General features: G+C 38.6%; 1 protein-coding gene across 7 annotated transcripts in view; it reads right to left on the bottom strand.

Annotated features, from left to right (window-relative positions):
• LOC134673239 (nephrin-like) overlaps positions 1-19,410 on the bottom strand; it is a 179,513-nt gene that overhangs the window by 20,286 nt on the left and 139,817 nt on the right. For 6 of the 7 annotated variants that reach the window (XM_063531193.1, XM_063531198.1, XM_063531191.1 and 3 more), the window contains 5 exons: positions 5,388-5,596; positions 4,739-4,852; positions 4,266-4,451; positions 3,571-3,719; positions 2,795-2,939 (listed from right to left, as the gene is read on the bottom strand). In XM_063531193.1, coding sequence (XP_063387263.1) covers positions 2,795-2,939; positions 3,571-3,719; positions 4,266-4,451; positions 4,739-4,852; positions 5,388-5,596 — 803 coding nt within the window. The remainder of the gene's footprint in view (positions 1-2,794; positions 2,940-3,570; positions 3,720-4,265; positions 4,452-4,738; positions 4,853-5,387; positions 5,597-19,410) is intronic. The other variant, XM_063531194.1, reaches the window with a different exon arrangement.

The raw sequence follows: 19,410 nt of genomic DNA on the forward strand, positions 1-19,410 counted from the left end.
TGACCACACGCCGCGGTCGCGGTCGGAGACCGTCCTCCGCAAACAGGACTTTCTGGCTACCCTACTCATGATTAGAAAATGTTGCCTGTTTGCTGAATTGGTCGGTGCAATTTTAGATAAAAGATTCTGTTTTTGGGTTAACCAGCTTTAGCGGACTAGTTTCAATTTGTTCAGTTTTCAGCAGTTGAAAAGGGTCGGGGCAAATCAGAAACTATAAAAGACGCGTTTTGCTTTTAGTAATCTAACCCTAGTGTAAATTTCATTCGATAGCGTGAGCGAATTTCATTCGATAGTGTCATTTTGTATGTGATTTAGATTTTTCAAAATGTCCCGCTTGGCGCGCTGTTCAAAATCCCATACAAAAAAAGACAACGCAAATGCAAACGCTCGTCACGTTATCGAATGAAACTTACACTAGGTTTTCAGAACGTTCGATAAAACAATGTTACTTATAAATATTAAAATGACTGAAAATGGTCGTCTTTTGATAATGTTATATAGAATTAAGTCATGTATTTTGTGCATGTCCAAATTAATTTATTAATGTCGCTACGGAAACCTCCAATGAGGAAAATATCGTATTCCATAAATATCTTTTCCATGATGAGTCTTAGAAACCCAAGATAATAAATAAATAAATAAGGTTTGTGTTGTGGGTAATGTAATATATAGACTTTATACTATAAAGTCTATATATTACATTACCCATATTTATAGTTATATACAAATATGTACTTATATAATTAAAAAAAACATCCATAACTCAGAAACAAATCTTTATGATACACACACAATTAAAAGCCCTTACCAGGATTCGAACACGGGACCTCCTGCCTCGTAGGCAGGGTCACTAGACCGACTAGGCTATACCGGCTATATTCTGATTACTAAGGATAGTTTTTAATTCGAAGAAAACATAGCCTTCCCTTCCCCGGTCGGGTAAGAGCTTATATCTTTTGCTTGAGTGACTCCTCATAGTTGATACAGCGCCGCACATTTGAACGTCGTCCAAATTGGCACCGGTTGGATTTATCTCTTAACTTGGCGTATTTGTGGTGTTCCTAGTGTTATGTCATACTTAAGCCCCATTTAGACGGTTCAGGAACTTGCATGCAATATACGATACATTGCTAAGGTTTGCTTCACTAGTAACGTTGTTTTAATTAAAATAATCGGCCAAGCGCATGTCGGGCCATGCTCAGTTTAGGGTTTTGTAGTTACCATTCTGTAAAAATAGGCCAAACGGAATGTTACTTGTCATGTACTACATTACAAGTATTACAACCATAAGGAAGCCTTTACCTTTGCATCGCGTCTGTTTGTACGTCTTTTTACTAAGAGAATAATATTTTTTGCAATACGTAACTCAAAATCGACAGACAGACAGACATGGCGAAACTATAAGGGTTTCTAGATGACTACGAAACCCTAAAAAGGGGGTGACCTTAACGCTAAAATATCTTTTTGTTTTCTGAGCTTGATATTAAATAGAGTTATTTTGAAATATTGTACTAAATAATTAAAAACACTGTTCTAAAATTCAAGTTTCAACATGGGCGTAGGCAGGTAGGAGGCACCCCTGGGTAAGGGGGTGAACTGCACAAATTAAATAAATAAAAATAAAATAAATAATTAATAAATAAGGTTTTTTATAATGTGTTTACAACTTTTTTTTATTGTTTTGTAAGTGTTTTTATATTTTACTTTTATATTCATATTATAATTAACCTAACTTAAGAAGAAAAATAAATAAAGAAAATAAATAAATAGTGGTGGACATCTTACACAGATCAACCTAGCCCCAAACTAAGCAAAGCTTGTACTATGGGTGTTGGGTAATTCTACATGCAATGTATGTTCCTCTGTGGCTTCTGCCCCCCATAGGCCTCCGGCCCAACATCCCCTACGGCTACGCCCTTAGAAAGTAGTAAGTATTTGTAACTTTATCTTTACCATTAGTTTAGTGGCTAACTTGGTCTTCAAAAGTTAAAGTTACAAAACCGCAACTCCCAGCAGTTACATTGCAAACGTACGTTTAAACACATACAATTTTGCACTTAGTTTAAATACCGTGTGAAGAGTTGTAGCACTTGTTACTTGTTCCAGATCTGGAACTTCAGGCAAATATAGGTTTAATTTAGCAGCTCTGCAGATATGAGGAAACTACAGCAAAAGGTACATATTGAGACTGAAAAGAAGTTGGGATCGGGCGTGTGTTTTCCACTAAAAACCGACCAAGTGCGAGTCGGATTCGCGCACGAGGAGTTCCGTACCATTACGCAAAGAACGGCAAACAAATCACGTTTTTGTAGTAGAGCCCCACTTAGATATTTGTTATATTTTGTTTTTAGTATTTGTTGTTATAGCGGCAACGGAAATACATCACCTGTGAAAATTTCAACTGTCTAGCTATCACGGTTCATGAGTTACAGCCTGGTGACGGACAGACGGACAGATGGACAGCGGAATCTTAGTAATAGGGTCCCGTTTTTAGTCTTTGGGCATCTTTGGGTACGGAACCCTAAAAAGGTCAGGAATGGCTTCTGATATGGCAGCCAGACCAAAATCGGGGAAAGAAATAGGGAGAAATCAAAGGGATAAAACATAAGTTAACTAATTTAGACTTGTTTTATACTTAAATATAAGCAAATGTTCCATAATTAAACTTACTCATAACATACAACACCACCGAGTCTTCCAGCGTGTATGCCGGTAACCAAGGGTTGGAGACTCGGCAGACCAGCTGTCTTCCACTGTCTTCCCTTCTTATTACAAAGATGTTCCATAAACTTACACATAACATCCAACACCACCGAGTCTTCCAGCGTGTATGCCGGGAACCACGGGTTGGAGACTCGGCAGACCAGCTGTCTTCCGCTGTCTTCCCTTCTTATTCTCCAGGTTAGGATGCTCTTTGTCACCTCGCCATCAACATCCACCTGACGGAAAACGTTTTTGATATGACGTCCAGAAATAAAGTTGGTACTTAATGTAAAAGTTAGAAACCTATTTGGCTCGTTATTAATGTCCGCGGCCGAACGTAAGATCAAGCATATCGTGAAACGTGAAAATCTTTGACTCTTTCCCTGAGTCGACGAAGCCCCGCTGCGCGGGGCAGTTTGCCCTTCGGCCATCAGATGCAACCTAACAAACCAAGCCTACCTAAATATTGGTTTAATGTGACTATCATCAAAACATTACACAGGAACATTACGATCTGCCTGATATTAAGATCAACCGCCGGCATTAAGAAAGGGCCAACGCAATTTTTTACTTTTTACATTAAATTGTTACAAGTATTTATAAAGGCAAACGCCATGCAAAAAATCACACGGAAGTAAGACTATATTTGCAAGGGCAGACCTCAAGCAAAACCTCATCTTATAATCACTTTTGTTAAAGTTGGCGTGATAGTTGTATAATTATGGATGTATTTGTATCCGAAATAAATGCTTTCATTTCATTTCATTTCATAATATATTTTTGGGATAAACCGTATTTTATGTTCACCTAAATGTCTTTTGATTCACGTTTTCACACCCATGCCTTCAATATTTTACGTTTTCCTACCTCTGTTAACGTGGAGTCAATCTTTTGTGAGTTGATAAACCAGTCAATATTGGGAGCTGGCTTCGACCCTCGCGTGGTACAAACGAACGCTCGGTCATGTCCAGCTCTGCTGATGCCATTGCCCGTGACCCTCACGAACTGTGGCTTTACTGCAATAAAAATAATAATACAGAAGATGATGGAATGGAAAGTGATAATAATAATATTGATTCAGCTAGTTAGCTAGTTAAATTTTATAACGCTGACGAAATTTAAGGAAAGCAAGCAGGCGAAGCTTAGTTTAAATCTGCATGCTTACCATAAATAGAAGAAATTATATTGGTAAAATGAAAACTTGGACGTGATTGTGAATAACGCACCCATCACAGAAATGCATGCAAATGCAGCGAATAGTATAAATAGATTTTCAAATATGCACAAGAAGTGGATTCAACAGCAAACATTAAATAATATTACAATTGCTTTGATACCTAATAGGTTTAATGCATTTTTTGAGCGATAAAGTTGTTTTGACGACAAAGTCAAAAACGATGTTAGATATGAAGATAATGACGATGTCAATAACAGTTGTTATAACGAAAGTAACATAAACATGACCGATGAAAAACTTACAAAGTAACATAATGGATAAGTAATATTTATAAATGCTGAAAATGTTAATAACAGAAATGGAAATACAATGTAGAGATACTTACAAAATAACTTAAGTGTAACATCTCTATACACCGCTTTTAGAAGCGGAGGCTCCACCCGACACTGGAACCTCGTGCCGGCCATCTCCCTCGTCAGCTCTGGTAGGAGTAGCTGGCAGACTGAACCTTCCTTCGTGTAGGCCAGGCGTTCTTCTCCTCGGTACCAAGAGACATCTGGTGGCGGTTTACCTGAGAATAGATGTTTATTTTAGTGAAATAAAACTCAAAGGCAGAAGCATTTCCGTAAAAGTACAAAATAATTTACAGTCTCATGTAAAGTTCCTGTGTAATGTTTTAGGTTAAGCGATGACCACCTTTCAAAAACTTTTGTATCACAGAAACTCTTATATCTGGGGTTTTTGAATTTAGAATCCTTAGAATTTCCAAGATAAACCAATAGATAATCTGTACAAAGAGTTTAAAAGTCACCCTCATATAATTCGTGTCTATTCAAATTTTAAAATAATATCACTTACCACCAGAAGCTTGGCAAGAGAGGAGTAGATCCTGTCCTTCCCTGAACGTTCCTGCCACTGTGCCAAGAATCTCACGACCCTCGGAATCGTAAATTCTTGGAGATTCAGGAGGAACTGCAAAAAAGTACTAATTAATGATCAAATTCTGAATTGTAATTCTGCATATATTAATTGTCAGAGCGAAAAAGATAGGAGAACTTTTGGGACAACTTATACAGGTGCATATGAGGATGAGGGACTTGCACACGGATTCCAAGTCAATGCTGCTATTGTTGCTATCACTGATTTACTTTCTATTGTTCCCATAGAATCTGAAAACTCGTCTCATAGAATCGCTATAACCGTGAAAACCTAAAATCGCAAAATGCGGGGATTTTTCTCTGTCACTCTAATTACGCCGTCATTGGAGTAAAAGAGAAAGATCCCCGCAATTTGCGAACTTCGATTTTCGCGGTTATAGCGCAGCTCTTTAATAACACACTTATTTTATAGTACACCGCTGGCAAAACAGTCTACGCCCGTCTGGTGGCAAGCTATTATCGTTGCCAATGGACGCCTGCAACTTTTCAGGTGTCAAACACAACTCCTTGAGTCTTCTGTTCCTTACAAATCAAGTCCCTAAAAAACTATAAAATACAGAAAAACTTACCAATAACAGTCAAATTGACCCTATAATTCCTAGTCGGCGAGTCCACATAGTCTATCCGACATCTATAGACGCCTTCATCCCTGTGAGCCACTTTGTCCACGGCCAGATGAGCTGATGACGTGTCAGACTCATTAAGCACGAAGTGGGTCCGTGCTCCAAACTCGCCGGCGACCGCCCAGTGGACCGGCGGGCCGTTCCTGAAGTCCACTCTGGAACAAGGAAAAACCAAAATACTTATTTTGAATAAAGTATCGAATTTTCTTAACTAAAATTATTGCTATGATATACAGGGTAACGGTGTACAACTGAAAATAAATGAAACACCCGACCACGAGCGATGATATACCCACACACCATAGGTGTTACAAGTGCATTGCCAGCCTTTAAGATGGGAGTACGCTCTTTTATGAAAGGTTTGAAGGTCGTATCGACCCGGAAATACCATAGGCGATAGTAGTTCTTCCCGCAGTTTAGCTGTGCAATAAATAAATTGTGTAATTTCTGCGATAATACCTCACAACGATAACACCACCTTCGCACGGGTTACACAAAACCTTAAATTATACACCTAAACCATCCTCAAGAATCACTTTATTGATGCAAACCACATGAAAATCTATTCAGTAGTTTTTAGGTTAATCGCGAACATACAGACAGACGCGGCTGGGGACTTTGTTTTATAAGGTCTACGGTACAAAAGTATCTACCGTCACTTATATTTTATAGTAACAAAGTTTATAACCATCATAACCGTGTTATCCTTCTTCTTCCTTCTTCCTGGCGTTATCCCGGCATTTTGCCACGGCTCATGGGAGCCTGGGCACAAAAGAGATAGGTACAGAAATCAATCTACATACAAAGCGCGCTCGAGCAACGCACACATAGACACTGCTCACGGACACGATATCTCGGACCAGTTGGGACCAGTGCGAGCGCGAGTGCCATCTCCTTGAGACACGCGTCTGTAAACTTTTTTGTGCAATAATGGAGAAACAAAACAAAAAGTTATTATAACTGTACAGTGGACGGTTGTTTAAATTCAACATTAACCGGTGAATTGTCGTTTTTTAAGCTGCCAGTGGTTTCAGAGAGAATGCGTATGCGAATTTATTATATTGTACATGAGAATGCGAAATTATTACACTTTAAAATATATTAATCGTGCATTTCGCCAATCTCGAAATCATCGCAAGATATTTTCTGTGGCAAATTTGTAATATAACAATGACATTAAAATTAAAATACCTATTTGAGTTATTAATGTTATTATTAATCTATATTTCCATTCTTCCCGTTTCATCCTCAACAATAAATCAAACAACTAGATACGAGATACGTTACGGTGGATACGAGTGCCACTACCACGATAGTTTTTTGTGCATAAGTCATAGTTCGCAACAATCGCAACCCTAGAGCGACCGCCGAGCGTAGTTATGAAATGTAAAGTACATACATGTGATTGACTTCTGTACTTATCTGTTTTGTGGCCTGGGGTCCGCTTGACAACTAATCCCATGATTTGACGTAGACACTAGTTTTTACGAAAGCGACTGCCATCTGACCTTCCAACCCAGAGGGGAAACTAGGCCTTATTGGGATTAGTCCGGTTTCCTCACGATGTTTTCCTTCACCGAAAAGCGACTGGCAAATATCAAATGATATTTCGTACATAAGTTCCGAAAAACTCATTGGTACGAGCCGGGGTTTGAACCCGCGACCTCCGGATTGAAAGTCGCACGCTCTTACCGCTAGGCCACCAGTGCATCATAACCGTGTTATACGTGCATTAAGTCAAGCCTAAGCATAATTAACCACCATCCCGCCTAAGACCTCCTTAATAACTTAATACAGATCAAAGAGCATACAAAAACAGGTCCCCATATCTCATCTGTACGTAATATCTTTGCTTTCAAGCAAATAGCTCGGCTTATTGATTCGGTTCGGCAAAACAGCTTCCTAAGGCTAGTAGGGAGGTGAATGCATAAATAGATATTATTAGACATCGATAATGCTGTCGAAAATAAGAAACTTATTTTTCGCCGCACCAGCTCGTAAATGCTTTCTCTATGCTTAAAAAACTGATGAGAAATTGTATTTTATCCACTTCTTCTTCTTCTTAATTGGCGTCTTCATTGCTGAAGGTCGTGTCTAGTTTGAAAAGTTTCCTGCGCGATGTACCATGGTATTCCAAGTGTTCCTGTCCTCGGTTTATCGGTGTGAGGTATTTTATCCACAAGAGTAGCAAAATAAATTGATGCTGAGTTGTTTCCTGGATGTTGGTTTTTAAGTGATGATTTTTAATGATAAATATTTAATAACGTTCATTTGAATTTGATGTGTAATGTTTCACAGTTAGTAAACATTTTGTTCTCTCGCGAACAAAGTTGGTTTAAAGTTACCTACTTAAAATCCTCGCTACGCAACGCTCCAAATTACACTTTTCGAACCACTCGCTATGCTCGTGGGGCAATTTAAGAATCTTTTGCTTGTTTGAGTACCTTAGCATCAACATTTGCACGAGGCGTCAATCAACCACTTTGGCCCCTTGTAAAACAATAAGTATATGAAGTATATTGCAGTGCGACATTACTGCGTAGTTGTTTCTGCCAGGAATTTCGGCATTTACGACAGCAACACAGACGACAGTAATGTAAGGGTAACATTCCATTTCTGACCGCAGCTACACTACCATTATTCGTACTTAATGGAAATTGACAATAACACCGAAGCGCGAACGCCATACCATTCAGTAGTGCTGCTGTTGTTGGGAATGGACTGTCACGTTTACGCTACAATATGCTTCTGCATTAATGCTGGTATAGTCTGTAACTGAATATTTTTAGACTGCTCGATATCGATATCGACTCTGCTCCGCACTGCTCTAAACAAATATTTTTCTTTTGATTCACTGGCCCGCTGGATGCCATCCAAGACGGAAGGATTCTTTCACTGTATTGCTTCCTTCCTTTAGGAAGTACGACTTGTTTTAAAATGTGTGACTTACGGAGTCACTATGTGGTTATATAGTGCACAGGAAATGTTATTGAACAGTAAGACATCATCATTATTGGCCTTTGCGTCTATGGCAGATGTTTCATGGTGTAACACCGGAGAGACACCGTTTTTGGTGGCTGTATAGTGTATAGTGGCGAGACAGACAGAAGGGGTATACAGGCCTGACGAGAGAGATTTGCTTGTTGTCTTAGCAAGACAAGCATGGGTTTATTCGATGTCTTAATTCTGGATATTTAGTTTGTGGATACTTTATGTGTTTATCATAGTTTTGCATATGATGCCATAGGTATAGAGCAATAGGTAATGGATATATGACTTAGGTAAATATAGGCGTATATCCACAAGCGTAGTGGGACTTGGGGGTTGGTGTTTGGGTGAGTGGTTCGAACCTTGGCTCGTACCATTAATTTCCTTAGAACTTATGCACAAAATATTACGAGAAGCAAAATGTTGTATAATAATAAGTGTGAAGTGGAAGGAAAGAGACGCGATGTTCCGACCAAGTTAGCAAATCGCTATCCATCAAGGTCCATGGACCTTTAGAAGTCGCAAGGGATCGGGAAAGCTGGAAATCTGACATCCGGAATCATGTACTCCACGTAGGAGGTCAAGACCCTCAGCACTGAGAAGAACGAAGCAAGGAGGAGGAATACTTCATAGGTAAATGGAAAATATAGAGCGAATAATGCCTTACTGATGTCTAATATGTCGACTGGGATCAGCATATCCGAGCCGCTTTTGGCACGTAGCTGTCGGTCGCGCCGCATACGAATCGCGCTGCGTTTTAACGAACGCCTGCCTGGCTGTAACGCCAATTATGACTACGATTTCGGTGATGAATATCGGGGGGCCTAGTCAAGATAGCAATCGTGCAGTCAGCTGTAGAAAAGAGGTACCCCCTGCATAGAAATTTGTATTAAAATGAAAATTAGTTGACTGTACATCGACAACAATTCGTTTGGCGTTTGTCGATATAAGTACAGTCAACAATTTAGGTACAGTCAAGATTTCTCCTAACATCTGTCATGTTACGAGAAGTCTTGTGATTATTTCCATATGTGGGTATATAATGTTTCGATTGGCGTTCTCTAAAGATCATATTGGCTAGGCCCTTTTGGATGCCACTAACCTGAATAATATACTGGCAGCTTAGTTACTTAACAATTGAATAAAGGCCGAATATCCACATTTTTGTTACGTCAAGCTCTGTCTCATTTTGCACATGAACAAAATATAATAATTTTAATGACTATTCTTCGTTTTGAAATAATTATGTAATTAAGTTTAGCTTAATGTTAAAAAAAGCAACATGTAGCTACGAATTGTTAACATGTAGCTACGAATTGTTATCTATTTGCATTTATCTCAAAAATCGTTGATTAATTTTAATTACAACATTTTACAACCACAAAACATCACCAATAAACACATTATACATTCAAAACATTTAAACACAAACGCATTAAATGTTGAACAGCATATTTAATTGGCTGAAAACATCGAGAATACGCTGGCAATGCGCCAATATTTTAAAGAAGAGGTTTAGATATGCATAAATGTATTTCAAATTAGATAAGTCTACAGGCCTGCATTAGAGGTGAAAAGTATAATTCCAATCTACATTTAGAGACTTCCAGGCATATTTAATTCCACCTACACTGACATCTAAATGATGTCAGTCACTTCAGTCAGATATCGTGCATTTCGCCCGTACTTATCTATGTACGTATTGGCGCGAGCGAGGTGCACGATAACTAAATTACATCATTCAATTCAGACGTCAGTGCGTTCGAATTGACCTCTTAGACAAGTCTGTATACAGCAGTGGCGGCGCGTCCATAAAAGCTGATTCCTACCGGCTTGCCTGTTTTTGGACGTTTGAGCAGAGTTGTAAAGGAAATATGTATGCCAAATTAGCCCCGGCTTGCCTATGGATATGTTTGACGCGCCGCCACTGGTATACAGCTCTACATTCAGGGTGAAAAGCATAAGTCCAATCTAGAAATCAATCGTTTTCGTACAGGCCAATTAGAACATACACCGATAAGTCATCATCATCATTTCAGCCTATATACGTCCCACTGCTGAGCACAGGCCTCCTCTCATGCGCGAGAGGGCTTGGGCTATAGTCCCCACGCTAGCCCAATGCGGATTGGGGACTTCACATACACCTTTGAATTTCTTCGCAGATGTATGCAGGTTTCCTCACGATGTTTTCCTTCACCGAAAAGCTAGTGGTAAATATCAAATGATATTTCGTACATAAGTTCCGAAAAACTCATTGGTACGAGCCGGGATTTGAACCCGCGACCTCCGGATTGAAAGTCGGGCGTCATATCCACTCGGCCACCACTGCTTCCGATAAGTATTATAATGAATTAATGATATTGGAATCATTAGTTAGCTGTCATTCGCGCGTTCATTTCATTTAGACTATCCCGCACAAGTATTGGAGCGAGCCAGACGATGCACGATAACTATACCATACATAACATGTTTCAAATATCATCCTGTTTTCTGTATCCTTTCGAATTGACCTGTAAGTTACAAGTTAAAACTAGAATATTCAATTCTAAGTTAATGCACAAAATGTCTAGACTGGCTGAAATTATTTACGCAGATTTTTTGGCAACGCCAAGTATTTGGATGTCTCGAAGCTTACATTCAACATTTCAAATTACTTTGTCAAGGATATTTCTCTGTAAATAGTAATAGTTGTAAACACAAGCTTAAAGTTCGCAGTGTAAAGTTCATTTTCGAGGTGTTTTATAGAGTCAGATACGAGGTTGGTGAAGTTATAATTTTGAATATCTTTAAATAAAGCGTTTGTATGGTAATTTCGCTTGAAACAGTTCAATAACTAGTCTGGGTTTTATCTAGTCTTTGTGTAAATTCATTTAATAAATTCGGAATAAAATAAGATTATGTACCTATACTACATAATGATGATTGATAAAAACTATCTTAACCTCGTAAGTCCCCGCGTACTTGTACAAGTACCAATTAAATTCGAGTTTTGAACTCTTTTAGAAATAAAAGAAAGTTCCAAATTCAAAAGCGCAAAAATTTACTTGGGTGGCTATACTACCGGGCCTCAAACTATCTATCTATATTCTAAGTTTTCTCTAAATTGGTTCAGCAGCTTAAGCGTGGTGAAAAGGTAACAGGAATAGATAGACGGATAGACAGAGGTACTTTCGTATATACAATATAAGTAGGTAGAGCTATCGTTAAAACTCATAGTTCGCTATATCCTTTAAACTTAGACAAACAGCGAAAAACCGGACAAGCGCGAGTTGGATTAACCCACCGACGGTTCCGTAAATACTTTTTAGTATTTGTTGTTATAGTGGCAACAGAAATACGTCTTCTGTGAAAAATTCAACTGTCTAGCTATCATGGATCACGAGATACAGCCTGGTGACAGACACGACAGACAGACAGACGGACGAACGGACAGACGGACAGACGGACAGACGGACAGACGGACAGACGGACAGACGGACAGACGGACAGACAGACAGACGGACAGACAGACAGACGGACAGACGGACAGACGGACAGACGGACAGACGGACAGATAGACAGACGGACAGACAGACAGACAGTGGAGTCTTAGTAATAGGGTCCCATATTTACCCTTTGGGTACGGAACCCTAAAAATGCAAATATGCACTTCCCTAATATACACAATCCGGTGCATGGTGTTTTTATCTCCCGACTCAGGATATTAAACAACAACCACTTAGCGGATTAACAGTGCTCAATCTTCGTTGGCAAATATAGATACGAGTACATGTTGGCTGTACATTACGCCTAAGAGCGTTTTCACACTGTCCGATCCAGCATAAAATAATAGTTATTTCGCACAAGTGGGAAAAATATCAAATTTGCAACGAGTGGCGTGGAGTGGTGGTAAATCGACACGTGTTGCGAATTACTTATTTGCACGTGGATCGTACAATGTTTTCCCGCTCTATAGTTCGTTTTTTTAGGGTTCCGTACCCAAAGGGTAAAACGGGACCCTATTACTAAGACTTCGCTGTCCGTCCGTCCGTCCGTCTGTCCGTCTGTCTGTCACCAGGCTGTATCTCACGAACCGTGATAGCTAGACAGTTGAAATTTTCACAGATGATGTATTTCTGTTGCCGCTATAATAACAAAACTAAAAACAGAATAAAATAAAGATTTAAGGGGGCTCCCATACAAAGAGACAGTGAACGTGATTTTTGACCAAAGTTAAGCAACGTCGGGCGTGGTCAGTACTTGGATGGGTGACCGTTTTCTTTTTTTTGCTTTTTGGTACGGACCCCTTCGTGCGCGAGTCCGACTCGCACTTGCCCGGTTTTTTATCATTAGAAAGAACTTGAAAGAAGGTAAGCGATCTTTACACTTTTTAAAAATCAATAGGTAACTATTACTTATGAAAGCAGAAGACTATAAAAGATCGTATTAAGTAGATTCATAATTGCTACATATTTACCGTAACTTATTTTAAAAAAAATGTGTTTTTCAATTAAAAGACACATCAAGATTGTTTACCTTATTTCTAATGCTAAAACACGGTTCGTGAGATACAGCCTGGTGACAGACGGACGGACGGACGGACAGCGAAGTCTTAGTAATAGGGTCCCGTTTTACCCTTTGGTACGGAACCCTAAAAACGAACTATAGGGCGGGATTAAGGTGGTTCGCCTAGGTTACTCAAAACTTAACTCTCGCTAGATGGCACCACTTTTGCAAAATTTCAGGTTTTATTTTTTTGTGAAATGGTCATGGTATTTGTATACTTAAAAGTATGTTTCGCGCACTCTTTAAATAAATATTGAACTATTAAAATAAACATTGAATACTTCATTGTGCAAAAACAACCTTTTTAATTCGACGGAGTGTTGCTGTCACGCTTTTTCCTACTATTACTCACACATGCAAACAGTGTTTCCGTGATCCTTGTAGTAGACAATTTCACACAACGTAAGTATGTTGCAATAGCGTAACGGTATGTTCGTGGAAATACGTGCAAGAGGATTGGGGTTCAAGACTGGTGCGAGTAGGTAATTTCTTTTTGTTTCTCCTTTGTGTTATCTTACCTTTAAACGAACTATTATTATATATATGTTACTGTAAAAGCCCGAAGTACGGCAAAACCTAGGATTTACCGGTAAAACCGGATGCCGATCGGTAAAAGCCCGAAATGTAAAAATCTTACTAGTTTACTTCGGGCTTTTACCAACACCGATATGGTAAATCCTAGGTAAATACACGGCGACCGGTAAAGTTTGAATCATGCACTGATTCTTGAGATTATTAGATGAAAAGTAGGTAGCTTTGGATCTCCCGGTTCTGCTGAAGGTGAAAGAGAACTCTACTAGCATGCATCGTGGCTAGGCACCCAGGTTTAGGTATAGTTAACTTTAAAACCGAATCTGCAGCTGGCCACTGTATTGGGTAATAGAAACGCGTTCCGTATGTGTTTCGCTTTCCAGATGACCAGGGTGCCTAGCCAAGATGCCAATGGTGTACGCTCCGTAGCGAACGAAGCGCAACCGTGTCTGTCGCATTAATATGACAGTGATAGAGAGAGGTATTACTCTAACGTTCGCTACGGAGCGAACGACTGGCATCTTGGCTAGGCACCCAGATTTAGGTATAGTTAAGATTACCGCCGAATCTGCAACTGGCCACTTTACTGAGTAATAGAAACGCGTTCCGTATGTGTTTCGCTTTCCAGATGACCAGGGTGCCTAGCCAAGGTGCCAATGGTTTACGCTCCGTAGCGACCGAATTAAGCGCAGCCGTGTCTGTCGCATTAATATGGCAGAGTGATAGAGAGGTATTACCCTAACGTTCGCTACGGAGCGAACGACTGGCATCATGGCTAGGCACCCAGATTTAGGTATAGTTAGGATTGCCGCCGAATCTGCAGCTGGCCACTGTATTGAGTAATAGAAACGCGTTCCGTATGTGTTTCTCTTTCCAGATGACCAGGGTGCCTAGCCAAGGTGCCAATGATTTACGCTCCGTAGCGACCGAAGCGCAGCCGTGTCTGTCGCATTAATATGGCAGAGTGATAGAGAGAGGTATTACCCTAACGTTCGCTACGGAGCAAACGACTGGCATCTTGGCTAGGCACACAGATTTAAACGCTTTTTAAAAATCAAAAACTATTACTTATGAAAGCAGAAGAATATAAATGATCGTATTTGATTTATAATTGTTACATATTTGCCGTAACTTATTTTTAAAATGTGTTTTTCAATTAAAAGACACGTCATGATTGTTTACCTTATTTCTAATGCTAAAAAAAACAAACTATAGTAATAATTATGTTTTTCATTCATAGACAAAATCCAATATTTTTAACCACAGGAAATTTTATACATATCTTTTTCATTGCAGTGAGGATGTCCTGATTGTAAAAATAAGAGAGATTAGGTAGAGTATAATTTCTAATTTTCTTTGTCAAAAATAAACGAATACGTGTAGCCCATACTTAATCAATCGATTTATGATAATAAGAAAAATTAAATAAAAATAAAAAAACAATACGAAATTTAGATGTAACAAAAATACAAATGTTATGTTCCAGCATACAATGACTGGGGATCGAACCGGGAATCTTCCGTTTGTAAGCAAAAAAGCGACTGTTTGCATAACACGCCATGATAGTTCTTAGCTAAGCTGACGAACTTCAGGTACTTATTCTCGCTTAGGTCAATTAAGTACCTGTCAAACGTCAGTGTCAACAAAATTGCACTAAACATGACGGCACTCCAAATTCACGCCGTGGTCAGCCCGGCAACGTCGGAAATGGTATGGCAACGTCGCAAATGTATCTGTACACGACATTTGTGACACACACATACGTAAAATTGATGAAAATTTAACTATGATTTTTGCATGATTTCTGTATGAAACATTGTTTTCCTGTTAATTTCGCGCAAACGAATATTCGAAGGAAGATAAATGCGGAAATATTTATGTACTAATAGTGTGTAGTTACTTAATGAGCTTTGATTGAATTTTGTATGAAAATCGAACCACCTTAAGGACAATTAAATACGTGCGTATGTCAAAAATTTAATGGACCGTTGTACAGTCGAGTGCATAAGTTAAGTATGTATACATTTCTTCACCTTAACCCATTGCAATAAGGTGAAAAAATGTATAAATATTTATGCACTCAAGTGACAATACACGTGCAAAAAGGTAATTCGCAACTCGTATCGATTTAAAATACTCCCTTCGGTTGTGTTTCTAATTATCGCCACTCGTTGCGAATTACCTACTTTTCGCAGTTGTATCGTAATGTACTATTACCTAATGTGCTTTTAGTTTATTTTAGTTTTAAGTTTTTATATTTAGTTTGATATGGGTGTACTATTTACTGTACGTGATGCCAGAAAATAAAACTTTATTTATTTTATTTTATTTTATTTTATTTTTATACAGTGTAGCATGGAGTGACTCACACACACAGCTGACTACCCACCGCGAATCGATTTAATAAATTAATTGTTCATTTTCCAAATGTAATATGATACCATGTAATCCGATATTGCAAACATAAAAATAATGTTACATTTCCTCAACCTTGTACTTTAGACCTAGTGTAAAGAACAAAGGAAATGCTTTCCTATATAAACCGCACATTTAATTATAAAATACAATTGATATCCAACCGTTGCGTGTATCACTCATAAACCACCTTCCCCGAGCCGAAGGCTTACACTTCATGGCGACCCTGCCAGTCGGGCTGCTCGAGGCAGCCCCGGCTTAGACGCCGCCCACCGCCAGCCGGCCAGCCACCCAGCCGCCCAGCCAGCCAGCTAGCCCAGTTTAAACGCCGCATAGTAGCCCAGCCAGCCAACCAGCCCCGCCGCCACTACCAACACCGCCTGTGCCTAACAGCAAACACCAGATGACTACAGGCCAGGACGAGTGCGGCATGTGCGCGCCGCCCGACACCGGCGCCAGTGTGCTCCCCAAACCCCACCCGCACCCGCGCTACAACAACAAGGCCGCCCGGCTCCGAACCTTCGAAGATTGGCCCAAGAGCATGAAGCAGAAGCCCGAGGAGCTCGCCGAGGCCGGCTTCTACTACACCGGCCAGAGCGACAAGACCAAGTGCTTCTACTGCGACGGAGGACTCAAGGACTGGGAGGAGGACGACGTCCCATGGGAGCAGCACGCGCGTTGGTTCGACCGGTGCGCGTACGTTCAGCTCGTCAAGGGAGAAGATTACGTCCAGAAGGTCATGAGCAGCCAAAAAGGAAAAGTCATCATTGCTCCGAACAAAGCGTCCAACAGCGCAAGCACTAGCCAAGCTCACAGCGGCACAGGGGCGATGATAACAATAATAATAACGGTGGATACCACGGGACAGAAAGCCACAACAAGAACAGTCCAGTGGGCCACAAAAACACCAGGTATTCACCGTCGACCCCAACTACGAACTCGGCCGGATCACCAGCCACCTCATGGACATGGCAGAGGCCACACTTCCAGGAGGCAATACCGAAGCCGTTACGTATACCGCAGCCAAACGCAAAACTAACAAGTAAGCAAGCACACCAACTACTTAAGAATATTTTTTTTTTCGCCTTATTACAATTATCAGTTAAAATTATCATTAAGTATAATATTAATCAAATCCATAATCTATCTATCTATGTAAAGATAGATCTATAATCATAATAATGAATAATCTATTCTTTAAACATGCAGATCCGTCTGCGAGCGATATTTCAATTTCTACTATCTATTTATCTATTAATAAAAATTATAATTAATTTACGATTACTACTTGATGACGAAAACCAGGACATGAATGTATGTTAAAAAATATATATTCACCAGTTGACGATAAATAATAATTATTAAAATAAAACAAGTACATACATATAGATAAAATTAAATATCAACAACTTATTAAAATAAAACAAGTAATAAAACATACATATAGATAAAATTAAATACCAAAAACTTGCTAAAATAAAACAATTAATAACACAAAAATATTTTCTAATAACCATCAATAAATTTTACCGAGGCATCATTCGTTAAATTTTAAAACACATAAACAAAATTAAAACAAACAAAACACATATAACGCGTTGCATGGTTAACTCAAACAGCTTTATACAATCAGACGTTTTTTTAATAATTGAGACGGGGGTGCATTCCATTATTTCCATCTTTACAGTTAACTTAATATATATATCTTCATATAGGTATCTAAAAGACCACAATCAAAAAAAAAAAACACCTCAACAATAATATTATTTAGCATCGATTAAAACATAACAAACCCATTTCCCAACGTAAAGACAAAACCACTATCACACTAACCAAACATTGGACTAACTGACAAACACTAGAATCTACTATTCCACACATAAAACAGCATCACTTATTATCTTTTCGAATTATTAACCAATTTAACGTTCAAAAACTTAGCTTTCACACCATTTGGTTTTCAATACGCAACATATTTAATATATTTCTTTAAAGGCCCTCTTAACCAGTTACAATTTAATTTCGTGTTTTCCAAAAGAAAAACAAACAAAAAAACCCCAATCAAATCATTTCGCTATTACAATCAATCAATCAAACTTTTATTGGTAAATTAGAAGTATTTTACATGTCAACACTTTATTACAATTACAAAACATATTATTATTTTATACATGAAAACATTACTTACACAGAATATCTCCTTGGATATCACGGGCCTATAATCCCGGTTTTTTGATAGGCTTGCGTGGGGACACAGATCCAACACGTAGAGGCCCCTTGGAGAGCTTTTATGTCATGTAGAACGCCTGCTGGAACCCGTTCACAGGTGCAACAATAGACACCCGTGAACCGGTCTCAGCAGGCATTGGGACTATTGTAGAAAAAGAGAACAGTATACCGGTCTATGGATTGAAGTTTGGGTGGACTATGAGACTGGGCTATTGTAAAAGAGGTCCGGACACCTGCCATAACAATGTTAACACCGTCATCGAGGCAGGCGGTGACTCGCCGCTGACTAGATGGGCCCCTGAAACTGCCGTCGTACAGAATATTATTATTATTTTAGGTCAAATCATTTCAACTTACATATACTTTAATACCTTTGTTGCGAATTATAATCCATATTTTTTATCTATTCAATTTACAAATTTGATTTCAATTTTTTTTATTAATTAACGGTATAACTAATTTCTATGACATGTAGTCAATCAGAGTAAATATTTTATTTTTAAATCTAAAGTAAATAAATAACAATCTTACATTAACATACGTTAACTTACATTTATATATCAATAATATTCAGTCCACGGATCTATTACTCAAATAAAAAAATCAAAAATCACGTCCAACAAACTACCAATAACAACAAAACATACAAAGTAACACAAACATATGAACACTAGCTACTAATCAACTTAAACATATGATATGATTAATGGGATGCACCAGACTCGTGAAGGCCGCGTCACGCGTACTCGTCACACGCCACCCAATACGGATGAACATGCAACATATGCTATGTCATCTCAAATTTCGAGTACCTACCTACATAGAAAGAAGAAAAATAAATAACCATAAACAGTTCATACACTTAACGCATTATTAGAGTTTTAAACTAAAAAATAATCGCAACACATAATATGAAGATCAAGGCATAATATAGGTACTATACGAAAAGCTATACACTACTGGTTACTTAACAATTGAATAAAGGCCGAATATCCACATTTTTGTTACGTCAAGCTCTGTCTCATTTTGCACATGAACAAAATATAATAATTTTAATGACTATTCTTCGTTTTGAAATAATTATGTAATTAAGTTTAGCTTAATGTTAAAAAAAGCAACATGTAGCTACGAATTGTTATCAAAGCTATTTGCATTTATTCTCTAAAATCATTGATTAATTTTAATTACAACATTTTACAACCACAAAACATCACCAATAAACACATTATACATTCAAAACATTTAAACACAAACGCATTAA

The sequence above is a fragment of the Cydia fagiglandana genome, chromosome 18 (genome assembly GCF_963556715.1).
Source record: "Cydia fagiglandana chromosome 18, ilCydFagi1.1, whole genome shotgun sequence".
NCBI classification, from domain to species: domain Eukaryota; kingdom Metazoa; phylum Arthropoda; class Insecta; order Lepidoptera; family Tortricidae; genus Cydia; species Cydia fagiglandana.